Source organism: Zonotrichia leucophrys, chromosome 1, assembly GCF_028769735.1.
Source record: "Zonotrichia leucophrys gambelii isolate GWCS_2022_RI chromosome 1, RI_Zleu_2.0, whole genome shotgun sequence".
NCBI classification, from domain to species: Eukaryota; Metazoa; Chordata; class Aves; order Passeriformes; family Passerellidae; genus Zonotrichia; species Zonotrichia leucophrys.
The window spans coordinates 82,696,693-82,722,040 of NC_088169.1; the positions used below are offsets into that span (position 1 = coordinate 82,696,693).

Genomic DNA, 25,348 nt, shown 5'->3' on the forward strand with positions numbered 1-25,348 from the left:
CTCGGCTGGAGAACAAAGGACTTCAGCTCACACACCGAGGGGTAATTTGCATCTCATTAAACCGATATTTAAAAATCGACACTGTGTTTGTTCCTCTAGTGTCTGTTTTCCTCTCCCAGACATGTCAAAAAGGATGCATTTTCAATTAGTTGTTTTGGTTGGTTTTTTTTTTTTTCACTTTTCCAGAATGAAAAGCAGCAAGAACATTTCTGGATGCCTAGAGATCCTTCCCACCCCACCCAATCCTTGCATAGCTATAAAACACTTAAAAGAAATTTTGTAAAACTTCCTAAGAACATCTATCTCATAACATAGACGCATAAACACAAGCATGACTATTCTCAACTATAAATGTTTTGAAATGAAATAAATTCTTGGAAGGTGTTTTACCTTGATATGTTTTTTTATGTATTACAATAATTTCACGGCTATCCAGCAAAACTTCCTTAATCACCAACTGCTGGTGATTCTCAAGTCATGTGTGCTATATGTGGGTCTAGTTTAGAGGCTTTTTAGCAGGTTTTATGCCAGCAAAACCCATAGCTGCATCTATAAAAAACCCTCAAACGACCCAAATATCCAAACTTTATCTGACAGCTATGTCAACTGTGATAAGAAGCAGTGGAATACAGCTGCACCAGAGGCAGTTCTAGGTGATGCTTTCAGCAAAGCTCTGCTTTCGATAGGAGGTTCAAGAACACATGTATGAAGGTGCTTTTGTAGACATAGAGAAACCCACACTCTGCACACACTGCTGGTACAACACAATTCCTGTAATTAGCAGCACAAATAACACAAATAATAAACAATTCCATAATAATGATCAACTTTTTTAATTAAAGAGCCCGGGGATAGACTCAATGGGTATTCCTGTGCCACTCTTAATGAGCTGTTTCAGAAATCGCTTAGAGCACGGAGCGTTCCCACGATTCGTCGGCACACGGGGGCCTCACGGGCTCCTCTCACCACCGACCTGGGGAGAAGCGGCTTCATGTGGAGACTGGGAAAGGCAACCTTTGCAATTATAAAAGGCAAACCAATATTACACGAAAGCATGAGATCTGCTCAGGCACGTTGGGCGTACTCGCTCTCAGGAAGGCTCTGCCTTCTGGAGGCAGCGAACTGCTCCGCCTCACATCACGCTCGGTCCTTTCCTCATCAGTGAGCAGCAAACCTGGTTTTCAGGGCGGCTTTGGACCACACGGTGAGATGCTCATCAAGGCTGCTTTGTTTCTATTATTGGTTTGCTCCTGTAATTAACAGGAGCGAGTATTCTAACTCACAAACACAGGCTTTGGAGGAGGAGCTAGATTTCCCCACCCCCACACTTTTCCCCGAGCAGCAGAACAGCGTGTTCTGGTTTTGCCAAATAAATTTGGTATACATTATGGCTTGATTCCTGGTACATAATTAATATTCTTCATAGACAGTGTGTCTTCAAATAGCTGGCTAGTATTTACTCTGAGAAAATGGTCTTGTGATCCCCGCTTTGGTCAGCCAGGGACGGAAACTTCAGTTTTATTCTCTTATCTTGTGGTGACACACTGTAAAGGCAAAGTGGTGTGTTCAAAGTACAGCGTTTTGGGGCTTCCAGGAACAAACATGAACATGCAATTCAACAGGCAAATAGAAGATGCCGTTGCATTTCCCGTTCCCGACTTCCCTGGTTTTCATAAAGGGCATACAAACATCACGAACACACAAACTGAATTTTTTAACCATATAAAACAACAAGCAGCAGTTCTTGTTAGAAATGTACCAGGCTTATGTCTTTACTATCTTTCTATGTTTGCAGAAAATATTTATGTTTGTATGTATAAACATATACACAGTTTGCACTTTAAACACGATCTCGCACGATGTGTTTTATGCAGTGTATTTTAATGAAGCATTCACCCCTTGCCTGGTTTCACATCTGACAGCTCTCCAGTTACCAAGGAACTGTGGGGGAAAGGAATGGCTACACCTGAAAATGCTTGGCAAGCAACTTCATTTCCAAGAGGTAGCTTTGGGCAAATCTAATGACCAAGGAAAGGCAGGTTTTGTTACTTTTCTCTCGCTCCCCCTATTCCCAGCTCTCTCCTGCGGCTCCCGGCTCTGTGCAGACCTGGGAACACTGGTGCCAGGGGTGACTGCTTAAAGGGATGCCATCGAGAAACACGGCGGGCAGGGCCCTTGCCGAGGCGAACGAGCCAAGAACCACGGGATTGCCAGGGCTGGAAGAGAACTCTGGAGATGGCCTATTCCAATCCCCGCACCCAGGCTGGGCCATTGGGAGCAGGTGACACAGGAACGCGACCAGGTGGGTTTGGAATGTCTCCAGAGAAGGAGATTCCACAAAACTCCCAGGGCAGCCTGCCACTCTCAACGTAAAAAAAGTTCTTCATCGTGCTGAGATGGAACTTCGTGTGGTTTTATCTACGGCCACTGCTCCGCGCCCAGGCGCTTCCCATGCGGCAGGACGCACCGGCACCCTGGGAGCGGCCGCTGCCGTGTGGGGGCTGTGGGGGCTGAGCCAGCGGCGGGCGGGGCGGGCCGCGGGAGGGAGGCGGGGCTGCCCCCGGCACCAATCAGCGCTCGGGGCAGCGCGGGAAGGCGGGAGGAAGCGCCGGGGCGGGACGGGACGGGAGACGTGGCCAATGGCGAGTCGGGACGCGCGTGCGAGAGCGGGACTCGGGCGCAGGAGCCTGTCAGCGGTGAGGAAGGGCGGTGCCAGCCAATCGAGAGCCGCTGTGGTGACGGGGGAGCCAATGGCGAGCCGCGCAGGCGAGGCGCCAGCCAATCAGGGCGCGTCCGGCGGACAAAAGGGCCTCTCCAAGACGCCGGCCCCTCTCCTGAGCACAATTTCACATGACGCAACGGCTGCGGGAAGCGGTTCGCGAGCCGTGCCCGCCGCCGCCATTTTGTGAGCGCGGAGACTGAGCCGGCGGCGGCCCGAGGAGCGGCGGCACCGGCAGCGCAGCCAGCGGGAGCCTCGGCGTGGAGGATGCGGTAGAGGAGCCCAGCGGCAGCGGCGGGGGGGCGGCATCGGCATCGCTCGGCGGCGGCGGCGGGGGATCGCGGGGAGGGGGCTGTCGGTCGGTGGGTCGGGTCCTGGTCGGAGCAGCATGTCGGCCCCGGAGAGCAGCGCTGGCAGCAGCGAGGCCCGGGAGGACGCGTGCCGCGACTACCAGTCGTCTCTGGAGGACCTGACGTTCAACAGCAAACCGCACATCAACATGCTGACCATCCTGGCCGAGGAGAACGTGCCCTTCGCCAAGGACATCGTCTCCCTGATCGAGGCGCAAATCGCCAAGGTTTTTATATTCCACCGACTACTACTCCTACCTATACTGCTGGGGGGACCGGCCGGGGCAGCGGGGTAGGGCGGCCTGGGGGCCCGCAGGACAGGCGCGGGGGGAGCCGAGCGGCCGAGGCGGTTCAGGGGGACACGGCAGGGCCGGGGGACGAGAGGGCCCGAGGGTCGGGAGATGGGGCCCGAGAGAGGGGGAGAGGCTCGGGCGGGTGGGCATGGCTGGGCTGGGGCGGCGGCGGGGGGGCCTAGGAAGTAGTGCCGGGCGAGGGGGGGGTGTTGGTAGTGAGGGGGCGAACAGAGAGCGGGGTTTGGACGGAGCTGGGGGAGGACGGGCGTGCAGGAGGCCGGGGGTCGCCGTGCGGGAAACAGGCGGAGGAGGGAAGCGTGTCTCAGCTGGGATCAGGGAGCAACGGGGCGAGGCGGCGGGCGGGGGCTCCTCCTTCCATCGCGAAGCTTAAGGGTGCTGCTGCTGCTTCTTTACTCCCCCGTGGCATAGGGAGCAGGGGACTCGAGGGAGGGGAGCAGCCCCCACACCAGCCTGTTGGGAATAGGGAAGGCTTTGGGACTGGCCCCAGGAAGAGCTGAGGGAGGAGGGCAGCGTGGCTGGCGCAGGGAGCCCCGCGTAAATAGCAGGCACAACATGGCGGCCCGGCAGTGACTGGGCAGCTGCACTTCTCGCCCTTGGAGCGGGGCTTTCCCCGACACGCAGGCAGGATTCGGTGTCCGAATCTGGTGACTAAACTCTGGCATTTTAGGGATTTTTACAGTGGGTGGATACTGCAATCATTAGAGAGGACATGAGTGGGGAGATCTCGTGGAGAGTTGGGATTTTCTTGGGGGGTGGTCTAAAAGGAAAATAGGTTAAGTGTCTGGAGCGCAAATTGTCCGCCACTGAAGGGCTAAGTATAGTGACCTTTAAGTATAAGCTAAGGCTATTTCCCCAGTGCGGTCCCTGTGCGAGATTAATTGAGGGGTGGAGGCTCCCTTATATCGTAAAAAAGTTTGTGGGTGAGAGGTGAACATCTCTTTCGGTTAGAGAAGTGTGTGTGGTGGTGATGGGGGTTGTTTTGCTCTGCCTTGGTAGAGAAAATTCTGTGGGCTTGGGATAATCTCTTCGGATTTCAGGTGATCTCTGCCCCGAGCAGCACTAGCGTTGTGTGCGTATTTAATTTATTTTGGCTAGAGAAGTTTATTAGTTGAGGATGTGGTAGAAGAAATTCTCCCTGACTGTAGAAACTGCAGCAGCCTGTAGGATCCTAACATGGCGTCTGAAAGCCACATGATATAAAAAGGGAAAGAGGAGGCTCCCTCTGAGCCCAGCCCAGGCAGTTGCTGACATCAGTCAGCCACTGTACATGCATGGGGGTTTGCAGCACCTTTTCAGCGAGCATTTTACAAGAAAAGGGTTTTTCTTTCAATCCCCCACCCCCGTATTCGTGCCAGCCACCCCTCCCCCGTTGTTTCCCTTGCTCCCTCTGATCTCAGGTGTTAAAAGGCTTTTTTCTTTGGCTTTAATCGTGGTTTATAATGGTGAGAATTGTACTATTTAATGATGGGGGTGGGAAACATCTTTTAAGATACTTAATCTTATCTTTCTATCAATGCAGGATGTCTTTTTTAGTGTGCCACAGACCTCTTCCAGTCTAGTTTTAAATGCTGCCAGTGGCTGAGCTTTGCCATTCCTTGGGGAGGTGACCTCATAATCTAATAGCTCTCACCATTATATCTCCTAAAGGGCAGTGGATGTATATAAAATGATTTGTGATGAAATTACAATGCTGTCAATTTTTTTTTCATTTCTGGGTGATTTAGAACCTGCCCTGAAGTGTGGGGGTTTTTTAAAGGATGTCTTAAAACCTGTATCAATGGTTAGTTTTGCCTAGTTACTGTTTATGACTGTAGTTTATTCAAGGCAAGTTTTTAGTTGTTTCTGGGAAAGTGATCTCCTTTACTAAGCCACTTTTAAAAAGTGTTGCCTGGAGACAGTTTGTTTAGTGTAAAACTTGAGTGGTCTGCTTTACTATTTAATAAATGGTTCTGAAATGTGTGACTGGTATTATAAAGTTTGTAAATAAAAAGTGTGAAATATGTATTTGTCTTTTTATTTACCATTGTGTAGTGCAGAATTTGTTTCCAAGACCCATTTTGTATACAAAGTTGCTTTTTTTTTTTCTTTTTTTTTTTTAACAAATTTTTTCACAAGTTTGTGACTTGGGGTTGAATTGCCAGATATTATTTTAAACTTGAAATCTTCTAGGAAACTAATAAAAAAAAGCCACACATTTCCAACAATAGCTTTCCTACGTTATTTGAAGGAACAGTGGGAGTTTTGTAAAGAAGTCTTTAATAATATGCTGAGCTCAGAGTTAGTGTTCTTCTGCGTTCTGGTGGTTATGCGGCGCCTCCCTGCCTTTGGTTAGAGTCGTGCGGGCATCTTTCTTGCTTGGGGGTGCTGCAGAGACCTCCTGGAAACAAAACGCATTCCGGTGTGGGATTCCCTCTTGTGGTTACTGAAATACCTGCTAGATACCTTGACATAATAAACACTTCCAGAAGAGAAGACTTAAATATTCCAGCCGTATTTAAGTCCCGTTTGTTAAACTGCGACACCTGAATAGCTTGTGTTTGGAGCAGGGTACGCTGCTGAGGCGCTGACTGCGCTCCGTAGGTGGAAGTCGGCTTCCTTACCTAGGTGGTGGTTCTGTGTGATTGCTGTCACAGGCTGATGCATGAGGACAGGGACAGTCACACTTCTTTCAGTGCTTTTGCTACTAATGCTTCCCCAGCATCTCAAACTTCCAGCTTAGCTGAGTGTAGTGAGCTGCTTTCCTGCACTGGTGAAATGGAAGAATTCAACTTGGGGAGTAGCTCTGGGGCATAGGTACTTCTGGGAGAGCTTTGTGTGTCTAACACACTGACTAAAAGTCACAAGTGGTGCACTGTCGTTTTGTTATAAAAGAAGGCACTCAGAACTGGAGTGTTTTTAATGTGCCATTGTGCAGACTGCTTCAAAGAAGAAGCCAGTGTTCCACAGACATTTTAAATAGCTGCAGATCCATAATCTTCTATGTCTGAGACTTAAGTGATGCTTTTTTCTAACACTTGCACATTAGGTTGTTTACAGTTCAGTATTACGTCACAGCGTGAAATTGGCTTCTAATGTGCTGCAATTAGTTTTAGCTAATGTAGCTGGGTTTTTGTCTTTTTCTGCACAAAATGCATCACCCGCCTGTTTCTACTTTTTTCCAGTATGTTTGAAGGCAGTGACACTCCCCCCTACCCCCCCACCCCAACTAACAAGGAGTTCTGCCCTCTTCAATAATAAGTTTCAGGTCATGGTAAATTAGTACACTTGGAAGGGTGAGGAAGCCCGATTGCCCATGTAAAAATTACTGTTGAGTGAGTGCCCTTCTGTGAACCACCTCAAAGGGGAAGGAATTGCATTTAAAATGGTGAAGCAGTAGCACTTCACACACGTGTCTGGATAATGGGCCTGCCTTCCAAGTAAGGTGTCGTTAATTAATCTAGTAGCCTGTTCTGTTTAAAATGAGCAGTGGGTGAAGTTGTTCTGCTTTTCTCCAGACTTACCAGATGGTGAAGGGAACTTAAAGTATTACAAGTGGATGCTCTTCCCAGGGGTTCATGGTCAACGCACACTGCTTGTGTTGTCTTCTGTGTCCTCTTCAACAAGTCTCTGTACTTGCTGATGTTTTTTGGAACTTTGCTGTGCCTTCTGCTTTGTGAAAGCCACTGGCAAGCATTAAAACCACTTTTATTGGTCCAGTACTGCCTTTTGTAAATTGGAAGCTGCTGTAGTGGTCCAGGGTCACCACACTTATCGCACAAACTTGGTATGAGTTTTGAAAAAGAATTTAAAAAAACCCCAACCAAAACCAAACTAAAAAGCCCCCAAGCCTCCTGTAGCAAAGCTGTGTCCAGAGTTTGAAGACAACCTTCTATGAAAATGGTGGTTGCAGTTCCTGAGCTTGTCTGTGCGTTTACTCAGTCGACCAGATGACTGAGTTTTGACTGAATTTTGAACTCTATCCTGACTGTTTTTGCATGCATTTTGGAAATCAGAACCATCGCCATCTGCAAGTGCCAAGAGAGAATGGGACTCTCTGCTATGTCCAGTTGGATTACAGTGAAATAATTGCAACCTTTTCTGCGTGTAATTTACGAAAAACTGTGATAATCAACATATAATTTACTGCTGCAGAAGTTCACTAACTTGGGCTATTTGCCAGAAGTCTAATTTGTGTTGTGTGAAATCCAGAAAAATCCATCCAGGAGGTTTGAATTATAAGCAATATTTAGAAGTTCCTTGAAGTGCTGATGATGGTTTCCTACTAAGTTGCTTCCTCAAGGGAAAGGTTACACTCGGTACACTAGTGGCAATTCTGTCTGATGGGCTTCTTTTTTCCTCCTTTTTTTCCCCCCCTTTTTCCAAAGCTTTGATACACAAACAAATTAACCTAAGGTGTTCCTTTTTTTTTTTTTAATTTTTTTGGTGAAAGATTCACTGCATTATGCTTTGAACTGAGTATCCATTTTTCAGATTAAGTTTTTGTATAAACAAAAATCCCAAACAAAAACCATTGGTATTTATAGTGGCAACCAAAAAGAGAGGTCTGTATTTCTGGGATTGGTAATCCCTTTATTTGAAAAAGTTAAAGTATGTTTTTGTTGTACTAAACTTCTCAGTTTCTTCTTATTACTCCAGGCTCCTGCATCAGAGAAGCTGCCCGTTATGTACCTAATGGATTCCATTGTCAAGAATGTGGGAAGAGAGTATCTCACAGCATTTACTAAAAACCTAGTTGCAACATTTATTTGTGTATTTGAAAAGGTATATACTCTTTCAGAAAAGTACTGTATTCTAAGCAAAATTTGTTCCTGGTAAAATAAGTACATTATTTCAGGTTTGGGTTTTCTTGTGTGGTGAACTATACAAATTGATTGGTTTTTATAAATCTCAGTATCTATTCTGTAAAAAATGATTCCTTCTGCTATCAAGCATGTTAGCTGAAAGATGTAAAGTATTACTTAATTTGGTGTGTAAACATCAGTAGCTTTCCTGTCCAGGCAGATTTTACTAACAGGATTTTGACTGTTGATGGCTTAGCTGTATGGACTTTTTGTAACGTATAGACCAATTAATTACAAATCTTTGGTTTATTTTTAAGATAGCTAATAGTCTCCATATGCCAATAATAGACTGAAAATTGACTTTTTGTGGATTTTTCAAAACTTCACTCTCCTGCAGTTAGATTTGTTTGATTTACACAATTCACATTGTGCAGAATGAGTGCTTAAACTCAAGAGGGAGTAGCACTGGCACCTGGTTCTCTCTTGGTGGTCTGTCAGCTGAAAAAAGTGCTGCGACTGTGTGAGAGAAGGACCTTAAAATGCGTGACTGTATTATAAATAAGTTTTAATTTCATTCAACATTGAAAGCTGCTGCCATATCTTTTAATTCTGGCTCTTAATTTTGAAGCCTAGTGAAGTAATTGTGCATACTCCTCTGTGAGAAAAGCATATCAAAGTCCAGGTTTTGAAAAGCTGGACTTGAATGGGTTTTGAATTGGATCAGAAACGAAGGGTTAACTTCTGTGGTTTCTTGTATGTTAGAAGAAAGTGATTTTCTATAAGAATGAGATGAATGAAGCTTTTGCATATTTATCATTACATATCTGAGGATCTGAAATCCCAGTACGCTTTATATATGGTTTTCAGATGTAAAGTGTGTGATGAAGTGAGGAATAGATTGTGATTGTGATTGTAGAAGATTTAAGCTCCTGTATGTAGAGCAGGTAGAGATAGATGTCCCTGTTTTTTGGTGTTAAATTGTGAATGCTCTTCTACTGAGTTGTGTTTAAAGTTGCAGCTGATTGAAGCTCTGGATAACAACTCATCTTCAGAGTTTTATGTGTTAATTTGCTAGTAATCTAAATAGAACTATTTATGTGTACTAGTTAGATGTGTAAAGTGGCAATTATTTCTAATAGCTTAGTTGGTTAAAAGAGGAGTAGAATTCCAGCACAGGCATTGTTACAGATTTGGGTTTTATCAGTAAATGGTCACTAAGGTATCTTTAGACACTTGAAGTCAAACTGTTTGCTTAGTCATTCCTGCACATTTTTGCAGTGAGCTTCAGTGAAGCCTCTCATGGAAAATTCTATAGAGGCATCATCTGCCAATTACTAAGTATGAATTACTTTTATTGAAGCTCCTGTTCTTACCCAAAAAGAACCTCCAAAGTTTCTAGAATATTCTGTGTCTAGGTGTAATATCTGAAAATGGCAGCAAAAATCATCTACCTGGGCAATGCTTAATGATTGAATTGGGATTTTGAAATTTGACAGCTGCATGTATTTTGTCCTTTAATGTTTTTTATTTATTGTTCAATTGAGCCATTTAAGTTATGAGATGAACTAAATTTTGCTTTATTGTAAATTTCTAATTTAGCTGCCATGAGATAATCCAATTGTTTGTAAAGAGATAAAATGGGCCTCTGGTCCTACAAGTACATTTGATCTGTGACTCATACATAGATGGGTCTAATTCTGCAGCTGAAACTGAAATAGTAATTGACTTCATTTTAGCTAATACTCATTTTATTGCATTTGTTGGAAAAAATCCTTCAGTGACTAAACAGCTGAGCAAAACACCTTTTTTTCCATTCAGTTTGTTTTTTCTTGATCTCTTTGTCATTGTTATACTCCAGCACAAACACTTGAATGATGTATTGTCTCAGAGGCAGTTGCCTTTCAATACCTTTTTTACTGTATTTTTTTCCACAGAAGTTGGGCCAGTAAAATGAGAATTTTGCTAATGGAAAAGTTGAAAGAAAATTCTCAGAGCATGGTAATACAAAATAAAATCTTCAAATGGCCTTGAAACAACAATTGAACATTTGAGCTTCTGTCACTGATCCCATTGATAGACATGTGTTGTCTGCGCTGCTTATAAATTTTGTGTAGCGAGTTCAGTATGTTGAAATGACAAGATAGAAATAGGAAATGAATGAAGTCTTAAGTTCTACAGAAAAATTTAAGAAATTGTTTTATATTAACTTAACAAGCCATAGAATTGTTTTATTGTTTTAGGTGGATGAAAATACTAGGAAAAGTTTATTTAAATTACGCTCCACATGGGATGATATTTTTCCTTTGAAGAAACTATATGCACTTGATGTCAGAGTCAACTCATTAGATCCTGCCTGGCCAATTAAACCTCTGCCCCCAAATGTGAATACTTCTAGCATCCATGTGAATCCTAAGTTTTTAAATAAATCGGTAAGTTTTTCTGCCTTCTGGAAGAACAGATGGTAATACATGTAGTTTTCATTGTTTGTGTGCTGCTTTTTGACAATTTAGAATATTAAGAATGAATTATCTGACCTTTGTAAACAGGTAAGAGAAATCTATAAATTCAGAATATTTGAAGGGTTTGGTTTTTTTTAATTTATTAACTGAGTTATAGGCTTTGGAACATGGAGGAATTGATATTAAATTCCCTATACCTGTCAAAGTAGGCAAATCATAGTGGGGCAAAAAAAATTGCAGTTTACAGCTGCTGTATGAACTAAGTCCCAGTACTGGATCATGATAACACTGAAAGGAGATGGATTTAGTTGATTTTATTAGGATTTTAAAAGTAACTTTTCTTTATTTTGTTTTTAGCCAGAGGAATCTAATGCACCTACCTCTGCTGTCACTTCTGGTGCCTCTACTCCTCCAGCTGTTCCTGAAATACAAAAGAATTTGACACAGGAGCAACTGATAAGGCAGCAATTGCTTGCAAAGCAAAAACAGTTGTTAGAACTTCAGCAAAAAAAGCTAGAGCTGGAGCTGGAACAGACTAAAGCACAGTTGGTGAGTAGGATAGTTGATAAAACTTGGTTAGTTGGGGTCTCTGTTTTGGAGAGTACTTGACTGTACTGGTAAGTACAGTACATTGGTTTTTGCTCATGTTGGGCAAGTGTAGTTGTTCTAGGACTATCACAGCAATGCAAGGTGAGCTGGGGTTCCTGAACAGTTTTTATTATCTTGAAATCTTAGGTATTAAACTGAAATGTTAAAAAAGTGGAATTCTTGTGGTTTGGTTTTAATCTCTCTTCAGAATGGTACCTGACTGATCTTCCACCCTTTACCTCTTGCAACTGACAGTGAGCTGGGCTATTTCAAATGTTTGTTCCCAAAGAACAAGGGAACCTGATTGTTTGAAAGCAAAGTCAGTTCCTTGGTTGGCAGTAGTTGGAAGTCTTGCTGTGTTGATAGTTGACAACACAAAATAAAGCATCTTTGAACAGAATTGTGAAAATAGGATATTTGGCAGCTGAGTTGCCTAGAGCATGTGGAAAATATAGGAAAGCCAACACTGTAATTGGAACTTGTGCCAAATTCACATTTTTTTGCAGTATTTACATTAATATATTGATCTTGCACTGTGTTTGAGTTTGATGTGTAATAGTATTGCATTATTTTGGTGCTTATAATTAGCAATTAGTGGGTCAATTTCTGGTAAATGGTTGAAGCTCATAGCTCTCAAGACATGGCTATTACAGTTTTGGTTTTGAGACACAATATTAGCACCTCTGGGTAGGAGTTGTGGCATACAGATTAATGCTGTATTTTTTTCCAATTTCAGGCTGTATCTCTTAGTGTTCAGCAGGGATCATCTAGTATAGCTTCAGTTCCAGCACCTTCCAAGCAACACATGTCTCCCACACCTCATATGACAGTTAAACCACCTCATCAAACTGCTGTGCAATCTGAAAAAAACAAACCATCTCCAAGTCCTCCACTTCATGACATCAAAATAGTGAACAGGGATCCTCGGCTTAATAGAATGGGTCAACATTCTTCTCATACTAAAGATCAATCTCACAGGAAAGAATTTTCACCGAGTGTGACCAGTCAGTCTGAGACCAAGGGAAGCAAAACAGCACAGGCTGAAAAACAGAACTCAACGAAGTCAGAAAAATCAAAAGCAAGTGAAAAAACACAGAAGAAAGAACTTGAACAGTCCAAAGCAAAATCTAAATCGCCATCCCCTTTGAAAAATAAGCTGCCCGATACTAAAGACAGTAAAAACCAGGAATGTGAAAGCACTAAGGTTTCTGACATCAGTAAGCGGGATCCAAGACTGAAAAGACATCTTCAGGATAAGTCAGAAGGGAAGGAAGAGGAGGTCAAAGAAAAGAGGAGAAATACAGAAAAGAAGGAAAAAGAGGAGCATAAGACTTGCGAACATAGACCAGTAGGGAGCAGAAATAAAGTGATTAATGGTGCTGTTCAGAAACAAGACACAACTACAGAGGAGTCAGAAAAACAGGGTGGGAAACAAGGAAGATCAAGTAGTCGAAAACGGTCACGATCACGCTCTCCTAAGGCAAGATCACCATCTACACACTCTCCAAAAAGACGAGAGAGGAGATCACCTAAAAGAAGACTTCGGAGTTTATCTCCTACTTCATCGACTCCTAAAATTGGAAAGATACGTCAGATAGGCCCCAAGCAGTCTCATGTTGAAGAAGGCACACAAGCAGCAAGAGACGAAAGAAACTCTAATAAGAGAAATGTTAAACAAGAGGTGCGTGATCCAAGGAGATTGAAAAAAGCCCAAGAAGAAAGACCCCAAGAGACAGCCACCCAGCATTCTGCAAAAGCTTCTCCAGATCCAAAGGAAAATGCAGAAAACTGGCAAGGATCCAAATCAGGCAAGAGGTGGAAATCTGGTTGGGAAGAAAGTAAAAAGTAAGTTACTATCTCTTAAACAACTTGTGTGTGAAGTCAGTGGAAATTCTCCTGTTGACTTCAGTATAGTTGACTTTAAGAGGCGGTGCTTGGATTGTTAAAATGGATACGTTTAATTTGTTTCTACTATTGAAATACAGAGGTGATGCATACTTAAGATTCTAAGGTGATAGCAATGTTTTGCCATAATCAGTTCTAGTAGGAACCATTACATCCTGAATAATGAATAATCTATATTTTACATATATTCTTGTTTTCAGTTCACAGCAGAATGATGAACACCAAGCACTTGTTAAATCCCCTCACCAAAGACATCGGGAAAACTGGCCGGCTGGTAAAGGAATTCTATCACCCCGAGCACCAAAGCAGCAGCACCGGTTAAGTGTGGATGCCAATTTACAGATTCCCAAAGAATTGACATCTGCAAGTAAAAGAGAATTACTTAAGAAGGTAATACTTATAAATCTGTCTTCATAGAAACGTCCCAGGTGTGGGGTTTTTTTCTTGTCTTTTTGGAAGTCTAAATTTTAACTTTATCTTACAGGCTAATGACCGCTTAACATCTGGTGAAATAACACAAGATGAGTTTCTCATGGTCGCTCATCAGATCCGACAGCTGTTCCAGTATCAGGAAGGAAAGCACAGATGTAATGTCTGGGATAGCCCTACAGAGGAAAAATGTGGTTTGAAAAAGAAACCTCTTCTATCGGATGCAGAATTAACGTATTATGAACATAAAGCTAAACTAAAAAGGACACAAGTTCAGCATTCGTTGTCAAGGCTTGATTTGTTGGATCCTGATGATATTTTGGATTATCATATACCTGATGCACTGCTTTCTGGAATAGAATGTGAGCAGGCAAAAGCCAAGCGGGGAGCACAGTTTGACAGAAAAGAGCCATTTGCAGAAAGATCAAGGAGGCACTCGCCTGTAAGTGGCACTACAAGACCATTTGCTGAAAACCTGTCACCGCTTGAGAGTCGACGAAGACTTGAGGACCAGCGTGCTACTAAAGGAGCAAGAGGTTCTGATCCTTATGACAGCTGGGGAGAATCGGATGAATTTAGAGATGCTCTCAGACAACAGGGGAAAAGTACAGCAGAGTTCCAGAAAACAGATGGAGATGCACTTTGTAGGTTTGATAATCGTGAAGAAAGACAGCTTCTTGGGCAAGCTGGTATGTGATTTTACTTTATTTTGTATCTGTTAAATAATTGACAGCGTATTCGCAAGTGGTTATGTGATTTGTTCTGGTTTTTGTAGGTGTTCGAGAGGAACCAAGGTCACCGTTCACTGAACGTTTCAAAAGAGCTAGGTATGAAGATCCAGAGAAAGCACCATTTCCAGAAAGTCCAGGATCGAGATTTGGAGGTATTGAAGCAAAGCAGAGGATAAGTGCACTGATGGAAGACAGACCTCTGTTTGATGGCTCACCTAGACCGACTGCTGCAAGGGTTGCGGTAGATGGACAAGGCAGTCCTTTTGTTGATGGTCCTGCTGCTGGTTCAAGCTCCAGAATTGATGGGCCAGCTGGACAGGCTGCTATGAGATTTGAGGGGCCTTTGGTGGGCACAGGTGCATCTCAGTTTGATGGACCACTGGCAGGAGCAGGGGGAGCTGGAGCCTTAAGATTTGATGGGCCACCAGGGCAGCTGGCAGGGTCCCTGAGATTTGAAGGACCCTCAGGCCAGGTTGGCGGAGGAGGCCCGCTGCGGTTTGAGGGACCTCTTGGGCCTTTGCGATTTGAGGGGCCTGCTGGGCAGCCTGTAGGTGGGGCTAGATTTGAAGGTCCTGGAGTTGGTCTCAGGTTTGAGGGTCCTCATGGTCAGCCTTCAGGTGGTCTCAGGTTTGAGGGACCTCATGGTCAACCTATGGGGCCTCGGGGTCAACCAGGGGGTGGTCTCAGGTTTGAGGGACCCCATGGTCAGCCCTTGGGGCCTCATGGTCAACCAGGGGGTAGCCTCAGGTTTGACGGGCCACATTTACAGCCATTGGGGCCCCATGGACAACTTGGAGGTGGCCTCAGGTTTGAGGGCCCACATGGTCAGCCCATGGGGCCACATGGGCCATCAGGTGGTGGGCTCAGGTTCGAGGGACCACATGGACCATCAGGTGGTGGGCTGAGACTGGACGGACCACGTGGTCAGCCGGGTCTAGGTCCTAGGTTGATTGATGGACCAGTACACCAGGGAGCTGGACTTAGATTTGATGGTCCTCTTGGTCGGGCTGGTCCAAGATTTGATGGCTGTCATGGAGCTGGATTTGATGGTCAGCCTGGACAGCTGTCTCTCCTGCAAAGATTTGATGGAATTCATGGACAGCCTGGTCCAAGGTTGGCATCTGGCCAACAGGCACAAGCAAGATTTGAAACAGCCATACCTCAAAGATTTGATGGACCTCACCAGCCAGCCTCTAGGTTCGACTTGCCCCTCGGCCTTCAGGGTGCACGTTTTGAAAATGTAGCTAACCATCCTGCCTCAAGACTAGAAATGTCACCATATGGACAAGGTGGTCCGTTTGTTGACCATCCTGGCCAGGGCTACAATGGACCAGCTCATGGAATGCAGTTCCAGAGACCTGATATATTTGATGGCTCACCCGGACCAAATTTCAATGGGCCAGCTGGCCCAGGAGCACAGAACTTCCCACTGAGAGCAGCTGGACATTATTTCGAAGAAAAAGGTCTCCAGGGTCCTCAGTATGGAAATTTCAGTAATATGCCAATGGGAGGTAATCAGGTAAGAGCTGATTGCATCAAATACTTTGCTTGCAGAAGTGTTTCCCTTAGAGAATTAGCCCGATTTCTTCCTGTAAAAATGAAATATTTTTCTAAAGCATTGACAGGCTGAGAGTCACTTTCAAACTAAAAAAGTCACTAGATAATTTAAGGACGTGCATTGCTGTGTTTCAAGAATCTTGTTTTAAATATTAGACAAAATACTGGATCTTTGCAATCACTTCATAGTTCAGAATATGTCTTTGAAATCATTATTTTCAGCATTAGAACAAAACCAGGTAATTGGAAGCCTTTGATATTCTCATTAAATTTCAACAAAAGTGAACTCTATATAAAGCGTAAAAGCTAATGTACGTGATCACATTATACTTGATTCATTTTGATCAGAGGTGTGAAGTTAGGACTAAAATAATAATTGTCTTTTTGCAGCTGTTAGTACTGGTTACAAGCCAGTTTTAGGGAGATATCCATGACTTGGGGGAATTGAGGAAGATAGGGCCATTGTTGAACTTTCTTTCTCAACTGCACTGTTGTCTTTTAAAATTCTCTTGGCACCATCTTGCTTTGTCAGTTCAGTTGTCTTTGCTGTTGCCTCTTTGACATGCTCTCTTCAGAAGGAGTAAATGGTACTATACAGAGGTGAAACTGATGTAATTTCTTGCAGAGTTTAGAGATTTCCAAAAGCATTTTTAATTTTGGGGGTTAAAAAGTGAATGTGAAGAGTTTACTGATTGTACAAAAGCAGGTAATGTGTCCTACAGACCTCTAGTGGGATGAAATCTTAAACAGTGTGTAAATCCGGAAAGCAGCCAGTTAGGAAAAAAACCTCCAAACATTTTTATTACAAACGTGTTATAAAGACTTGTGTTTCTACCTACAGCTTACTGTAGCTGATGTGCTGAAAAGTCTTGTTTTCAAGATGTGTGTCTGTTCCAAATGCTGGTTCAGTTCCTCATAAAAATTATTTGTGGCATTTATTAATAGACATTTACTAGTTCCTTAAATTTCTTGAGGACTTCTATTTTGGTGAACATGAGCAATTTAAGAGGAAGTAATGTGTTTGGAAAATGTGATTGTTAAGTTATAAGGAAAGGTGTTGAAGGTGCTGTGGTAGGGTTTTGTTTGTTTATTTTTATATTAGGCAATACAAGGATGTGGTCTGAATTTTCCTAGTGGGAAATTAAAATTAGGGAAAGATCATATAGTTATATGTGGTCTTCTTCAATACCAAACTGACAATGGTTCATTCCTGGAAGGAGTTCAATATATGTGAAATGATTGAGAAACATCTAAAAGTTAATAAGTTTATAGTCACATTATTATACAAAGATTACATAAATGTTTACTTTCACAGGTTTCTCTCATGTCTGCTCAAACAGGACCTTATGGCCAAGGTCAGCAGTATTTGCCAAATCCTGGAAGTTTTGTCCAGAACCCTGCAGGTGTGTAACAACGGAATTTCTTTTATATCTTTTGGATTGTTCGTTTGGTGGTGGCCACAAAAATGACATTTTTCAATGTCCTGATTTACTGGGTCTTTGTGGATTAAGGGAAGCCTCCTCAGTGAGGTGGCTTTAGATATGGTATCTGTAGCACCTTCATCTCTTAAGGAGATTTTCTTAAACACTGCAGGCTTTTGTTAGTTTTCATTAACCATGTGATTTGGGTGATTTGTGCTGAAAAAACAAAAAAAAATGGTTTTGATCTGTTTTTCTGGAAAGCATCAGTCTGTAGGTCTAGCTTGCTGTGCTGGGGTGGGCAAACATTTCCAGTGTTTGAGTGGTTAGTAGTGAAAAACTTCAATAACATCATAAAAGGTTAAACTAGGTGATGAAGTATTGAGTGTGGGGAAATATCGAAGTATGAATCCAGGAGAATACTGCATTTCAAGAACCACCATCCAGTAGAGATCTGTGTATGGGCAACCAGCTTAGATAGCACTCCAGAATACATTATGAAGGAAGGGAAAATCTTGTTACAAAGATTCCCTGTTTCAAGGGAAAAAATTAGCCAAACACTAGATAAAGCAGAGAGTTGGTAAATAATTTGTAACAAAAAGTGAAATAAATGGGAGGCAACAGGAAAATTGTGCTGTGAAGTATACAGATAAAAGTGAAGTCAATTTCTGATGCTAACCTTTTGCCACCTTGAATGTCTATGTTCTTCCCCAGGAGGCCTTTCACATTCATATCCTGATAACCACCTTGGACAGGTTGATGTGAATGAGTTGTTTGCTAAACTGCTGAAAACAGGGATCCTCAAATTGTCTAAAACTGATTCCGCTTCAGCACGTATGTAGATTTATTATGTTCTAACTATGGAATTTATCCACAGCTCAGGTGTAAATCTGAGTATACACACTTCTGTGAACTCCTGTATAGGCTTTTTTTAAATGGAACTCTATTTTTGGGAAGGAATTTAGTGTATGTGATTGAGTAAATTCTTAGTATCTTGTTTAATTTACATTTCATCTATCTAGAGCAGTCAGTTTTGTCTTTGCTGCTGTGCTTTTGTAACTTGTTCTTGATTATAATCAAGAACAAGGTCTTTTCATCTTCTGAAATATTTCTGTATCTATGAAGACTGAATTTTAATGCCAGACACTGAGGTGAAATATTGTTTTCCTCAATTGAAATTCTGGCTTATTTTCTTTTATGCTTTTTTAAAATGGTGTTAGAAGATAACTGATAATCTGATTAACTGAAGATAACCATAGTCAGATTGTATCATTAATATTTGAAAAAAAACCACCCACTTTTAGGAGCACATAATTTCTTTCTGATGATGTACTGAAACTTTGATAATATCTTTATGGTTTCTAGAAGCGAATGAAACATCGGCCCAGCCAAATGCTGAAGAAGAAGATGATGATCAGAATGAAGATCAGAATGTTCCAGACCTCACTAACTTCATAGTCGAAGAACTTAGACAGTGAGTATAGCTGAATGGGCTTACAGTAGGAATAACAGTGTGGCAGGAGCTGGATAGTTCATCCAAGACAGTTAAAAGCTCTTGAAAGATTATCTGTCACTTTGTGCTTTTGAGGAGGTTAAACCTGCATTGTTTGATGTCAGCCTTGTTGAAGCTGAGAAGGGAAAAATACAGAAGTTGAAGATGGGAAAGCTTAGCTTTACACAAAGGTGTGCGTTGTTACTTCAGCACTAAGGTTGGGATAGGCAGTGAAGCCAAGCCTGGGCTGCATCAGAAGCTGTGTGACAGGGAGGTCAAGGGAGGTGAGTCTCACCCTCTGCTCTGGTGAGACCCCACCTGCAGTGCTGCTCTGGGGCCCCAACACAAGGAGGACATGTTGGGAGTGACTCCAGAGGAGGCCATAACGGTGATGAGAGGGCTGGAGCACCTCTGCTGTGAGATAGACGGAGAGTTGGAGTGGTTCAGTCTGGAGAGCAAACAGCTCCAGGGAGGCCTTACTGTAGCATTCCAGTACCTATAGGGGACTACAAGGAAAGCTGGAGAGGGGCTTTTCACAAGGCCAGGACAAGGACAAATGGCCTCAGGCTGAAGAACAGATTTGCTTGTAGATAGTAGGAAGAAATTCTTTACTTGAGAGGATGATGAGACACTGGAATAGATTGCCCAGAGGAGCTGTGGATGTCCCAGCCCTGGAAGTGTTCAAGGCCAGATTGGATGGGGCCCTGAGCAACCTGATGGAAGGTGTCCCTACTCATGGCAGGAAGGTTGGAACTCTAGATGGTCTTCTAAGGTCCATTCCAACCCAAATCATTCTATGATTTTAATTATACCATTTGGTGGTAGCTTGTAAAGCTGAGCCAAATGAAGGCATTGCTATTTGTGCATTATTAGGTGAGAAAATCTAGTAGGAATGAGACACAACACTAGCGTGTTTCTCATGAATCGTTAATAAGAGCCTATTGTTTTTTGACTGTTTAAGTTGATCATGCTATGAAAATCAAGGTGAAATATTACTTTTAACTTGGAGCAGATCCATGCTTTTCCCCTAGTACTGTAGGCAAGTGAAGCAATTTACTGAGAAGTTTCTTACTGTCTTTTTTTAAAGAAGTGCTGAGATTTTTCTCTCTTTTTGTAGGCGTTACGATAGTGTTATAAATCGGCTGTACACTGGAATTCAGTGTTACTCCTGTGGAATGAGATTCACCACTTCACAGACAGATGTTTATGCAGATCACTTGGATTGGCATTATCGCCAGAACCGGACGGAAAAAGATGTTAGCAGAAAAATTACACACAGGAGATGGTACTACAGTTTAACAGTAAGTAATGCAGTATTTGTCTGGATAAATTAGAGGCTGGATTCTGTGCTTTATTCCTGCATGTGCTGTAGGATTGCAGCTGAAATTTGCATCATCACAGGAGTTGGTTGTGATAAACAAGATACTTCAAGTAGTCCGCAGATGCCTGTCAGAATACAAAAGGCAATTGTGTGATGAACAGTAAACAGTTCAAAGCTGCTAACTGCACTGTTTTCATTCCACTGCGAATGGAATTTGAAGGATAGTGATTTTTTTGGTAAAAGAGTTTTTGAAACATTGCATTGTGAGAAAGAGTACACTGTGCTCATGGTGCATGTGGGAGATATTTCAGTTTTAACAAAGTAGCATTTATGAAATACGATACTTTGGGATGTCTGAGTGAGAATGAACATTTTCCTTAGGACTGGATTGAATTTGAAGAAATTGCAGATCTAGAGGAGCGTGCTAAAAGCCAGTTCTTTGAAAAAGCTCATGAAGAGGTTGTGTTGAAGACGCAGGAAGCTGCCAAAGAGAAGGAGTTTCAGAGTGTCCCAGCTGGACCAGCTGGAGCAGTGGAGGTAAGTTTCAGCTTGCCAGACAGCAAGAATCTAGTCTTTCAAAGTACTGTACTTATGTTACTAAATGTAGACTTTGTACTTGGGCCTTTGTGTAGCCCCTCCATAGGTTGTGTGTTTGTGTATGTAATGGTTGCTTGCCAGGGGCAGGAGTAGTAGAAACCTGTAGTTAAAAAAATCTGCAGCCATTGGCATTGTGTAGTTTTAGCAAAATTGAAATGGGCAGACTGTGTTAATTTGCTAAATGTTTACGTAGAGAAAATAGTGGGATTTGTCCTTTGATGGCCGTTTGTCATTTGTTTGTCATTCAAATAACTACAGGATTTACTGGGTTTTTGGTACTTTCAAACACAAAAATTTCTTTTTTGGTAGCAGATAGGTGTTAGAAAAAAGAAATACCACAACTTGAAAGAAACCAGTAGAACTGTATTTTGGTAGATGAATTGGTGTCGTAATCAAATACAAATGTTAGAATTGCAATTTAGTTTTACATGCCAAGTCTTTAAGGAACTAGCTATGAAACCAGAAAGGCCCTTTTATTTTTTTATTTTAAAGAGCTTTTTTCATGCTTTATTCTCTGGGTTGATAATTTTTCACAAAAGTACTAAAAACTTCCATCTTGTTTGACTTGAAATTGCAGGTTAAGGGGGAAGAATTAAGATATTGCCAGAAATAAAACTAGTTAAATCACTGTAATGGATTGTCTTACATGACTGTAAGACACCATGACACTGTTACAAAATGCTTTGCAGACTAACTAGCTAGGTGAGGGTAAAGCTTACTTTTCTCAAGTGACAAAGAGTATTCAGGGCCAGAGGGTGATCCTTTCTCTGTCTGCAAACCATACTCAATTTTTAATTAAGGTTTACTAAAGTGATTTTTAAAGTGTGGAGGAAAGATTGTGTTCTAGGCTTAATATACTTAATTTAAAAGAACCTTATTTGACTCCTCCTAGGTTCTTGAATTTCATGTGTTCAGCAAATTGCAGTAACATGATTTATCTCTGTTTTTCCAATAATTTTCAGAGTTGTGAAATTTGCCAAGAACAATTTGAACAGTATTGGGATGAGGAAGAGGAAGAGTGGCACTTGAAGAATGCTATCAGGGTAGATGAAAAGGTAATCTGATCTTATTTATATGTGATGCTAATTTATAATAAAACCCCTGAAGAATTACAGGATAAAAAACCCCAGGAGTAGGCAGCAAGTGCTCTTTTTCTCTTGAAGGATTCCTATTGTAGTTTTTCTGGCTTCCAAATACATAAATATCTCTGCCTTTGGAAGTGCCTGAAATCCTGGTGTCATTGGTATGGGCTCACTAGCTCTCCCTTACACTGCAGTGCTCAAAGAAAAATGGATGTCTCTGTGTATGGGTGTGGGTATGGGCTCAGTTCTTCCTGCATGCAGCTGTGCACAGATAATTCCCAGCACTCACCACGCTTCTGTATGATTACATTTCCTAAATAAACATCACAAAATCTTGTCTCAGGTGTAGCTGACGCCATACTTAGCCTGCTCAGACCATAGTTTCTCTAGATTAATTATGTGATAATGTGTAATAGATACTGTTCAGTTCATGATCAGTGAGCCTGCTATAATTTATTTTTACATATTTAAATGTATAACAATTTTTTTTTCAGATTTACCATCCATCATGTTATGAAGATTACCAGAATGTAAGTGAATCCTTCATATTTTTGGAAGCATTTTGCTTTCAGTTTGTTTGCTTCATTTCTTTGCTTTGCAGGGAGCAGATGTGTTCAAAATGTGCTGCCCATTTCTCTTGCCTAAGACTTGGAGGCCTTGGGCATGGCAAGTTTATAACACAGAATTAACTGAGATGTGTTTCTGGTTGTGAGTACCATGACAGCTTGTGTGCCATAAAGCAAAGCCATGCTTTGATGGATTTATTGTGGAGTAATGTGTAATCTTAGGAATTTTTAACAATGGAGTAGGTGGGTATTGGTGTGACGTTTTTAATGCTTTGGAAGTTACAACAGTCCATGGTAATGTGTTAAGCATTTCATCTCTGCTTGGTGATACTTTTCAAAGGAATTGGAAAAAAAAGTAATGCTATTAAAAAAAATGAATTTGTTTTCTTAAAAGTTTGACAAAGTAGAAGTTTGGATTTTGAGTGCCTGACCATCAACATATTTGCATTTTGAAAAAAGGCAAAAAGAATGAGAGGCTAAAAATGGTTATTTTAGTGTGCTAATGCTACATTGACTTTGACTTTGTAGACATCATCATTTGATTGCACACCATCTCCCAGCAAGACTCCTTCAGAAAATCCACTAAATATAATGTTGGACATTGTTAAACAAGAAACAGAAGAGTCCTGTGACTCACCTAAAATCAAAGAAGAACCTGAAGACACCCCTCCTCCTGCCTGTGCAGAAGAGAGCACACCTGCATCTACAGAAATCAAAACAGAACCTGAGGATTCTGTTTAAATAAACTGTGGTATGATTTCTTTTTTTTTTTTTTTTTTTTTGTTTTGTTTTGTTTTGTTTTGTTTTTTACAGAGGAGCTGCTGTGTTAATTCTGGAAGATGAATACTTTTTATATGAATAAAATGTCCAATTGAGGCAGGGCCTCAACTACTGTTTGGTTAATAAATACATTTTTGTATTTGAAATTTCTTATTGCCTGCACAGTTTCAGGTGTCATTGTGTGAAAGTTCTGTAGATGCGTGAAAATTTAATGGTATATGTAAAAATGTAAAATTTTCACTTGTTGAAATGTAAATTATAAATAAAAGATATTTTTGCTATGTATGGAGTGTAATGTTTATGCACACCATCAAATAAATACAGTTTCTGTACTTTTTTTCAGTTTAAAATTAATTAAAATGAATTTTTGCTTAATAAGATTCAGAAAAATGAAAGCAAGACTCTTCCTTCAGTTATCCCATAAGTGGGTTATCAAGGGAAGGAGCTTTTCAGACAGGCCTAGATTCCTTGTCTTTTTGAAGTTATTTGAACAAGCTTACATATCCAGATGTTTAAAAAAACAATTACAACAACAAAATAATAAAAAAATCCACAGAAAAACTCACAAAAAGACAGTTCTGGGTAGAAGGGGAGAATTTAACAAACCAACCGGAGTGCTTGATTGTGGTGAACACAAGTGCCAACAAAAAAATTAACAAACCAGGATGCCTGGTAGTTAAGGTGTTTTTAATGATTTTTTTTTTCCATTAGTCAAACACAAATTTAATACAGCTGAATTTTCTTTACATTACAGGGGGAATGAATGTAAGAATGCTCATTTGAAACATAGTTAACATTTTCTTTTTTTGTTGCTTATGACTGGACTTAGATGGTAAACCAGATATCCTGAGATGTTAATATTTCTTAAATGTTATAAATAAAACTAAACATATATTTGAGTGTGAGTCTCTTCCTTTCAGTGATGGGTCTGTGTGGCTGGTATGTTTGTGGGAATTGAAATAAAGTTGTGTGTTTCAGTATGCATTTGATGTTTTATTCACTCTGCTAGCTGCAGTGTGTATTTTTAACTTGCTGGGAGCAAGACAGAAGCACTGAAACTCAGAAAGTGGTGTCGCAGTCCTAGCAGGTTATACTGGGAGTCAGAATTCCCCCTTAGTGTGCAAGTGGAAATAATCAGCAGTGCAGGAGATGTTGGCTGCAAAAACTTCTTTCCACGTTGACACCCCAGCTTCACACAGTTTTTAAGGTGCAAGTAATGCTTTGATTCTTCTATTAAGGTTGGAGCTGTAGTTATAGATAGTTGTTCTATAGTAGTTCTAGTGAGCTTGCCCTGTTCTAGCTATCAGACTTTAAAATGCTGTTTAATTATAGACAGTCCAGAGGCACAAAAATACAATGGATCAGGGTGGTGTCAGTGCATGCAGTGGTGTGTGTGGCTGCTGGCTGTGTTGTAGGGGGTACTCCTGTGTTATTGCAACCTCTTCCTGGAGCAGGGATGTAGCCTGGCCCAAATATGATGCTTTGTGTCCTGGAATACCTTGAACTGCTAAATTGCACAAACTGGAGTTCAGAGGAGGCTGAGCAGAGACGTGGTGTCTTTAAATATGCAGAAGGCTGTTCAGAAAAGGGAACAAATTACTCTGTCTACTAGAGATAGAACAAAAATGAGACCTGTAAGTCGCAGAAATGGGCTTTCTGACAGCTCTTTAATGACAAGGATAATTAAACCCTAAATGGTTCATTAAGCTCACTTGGTCCATGTAGTTATCACTGCACACCTGTAAATCTGACTGGGAATGGTTCATTCTGCCTGGAAGCTGGATTCTGGAAATACAGCGTCCTTTTTTTCCCCCCATCAAAGGAACCTGGCTTACCCCCAGGGTACCAGCTGGTTTTGACTAAGCGAATTGGGGAGCAGGATCGCGTCGCTGCAGAAAGCAATGAGGGTTAAAGGTTCCCACAACGTGACCGGAGTCCGATTATCTAGAGCACAAGCTGGTTCAGTACTTCTTGCTCAGAGCATCACCGGCGGGGTTCCGAGATCAGAATTGGTTCTAGTTACATTTCTCGTGGGGATCAATCACCGTGCCGGCCGCAGCCCAGCGCCGCCGGGAGGTGCAGAGCGCCCCGAGCAGCTGCAGCGCAGCCCGTGCGGCAGGGCCGGGCCAGGCTGCACCTCTCCCGCCCCGCCCGCCATTTTCCGCCGCGGGAGGGCGAGCCCGGGGCCCATGGCAACGCCGGGGCGGCAGCAGCAGCAGCAGCTGCTGGAGGGAGCGCTCCAGGCGGCAGCGGCGAGTT

The 25,348-nt window shown here is 42.2% G+C and overlaps 1 protein-coding gene across 1 annotated transcript; it reads left to right on the top strand.

Annotated features, from left to right (window-relative positions):
- The first annotated feature begins 2,901 nt into the window (after positions 1-2,901).
- Positions 2,902-23,983, top strand: PCF11 (PCF11 cleavage and polyadenylation factor subunit). The gene is made up of 16 exons (XM_064719457.1): positions 2,902-3,296; positions 8,019-8,144; positions 10,405-10,593; positions 10,981-11,172; positions 11,948-13,056; positions 13,317-13,506; positions 13,601-14,234; positions 14,321-15,795; positions 17,149-17,236; positions 17,966-18,085; positions 18,617-18,725; positions 19,861-20,044; positions 20,446-20,601; positions 21,624-21,716; positions 22,238-22,273; positions 22,838-23,983. The coding sequence occupies exons 1-16, from the start codon at positions 3,108-3,110 to the stop codon at positions 23,048-23,050; spliced, it is 5,103 nt and encodes a 1,700-aa protein (XP_064575527.1). The 5' UTR covers positions 2,902-3,107; the 3' UTR covers positions 23,051-23,983.
- The last annotated feature ends 1,365 nt before the right edge of the window (positions 23,984-25,348 follow it).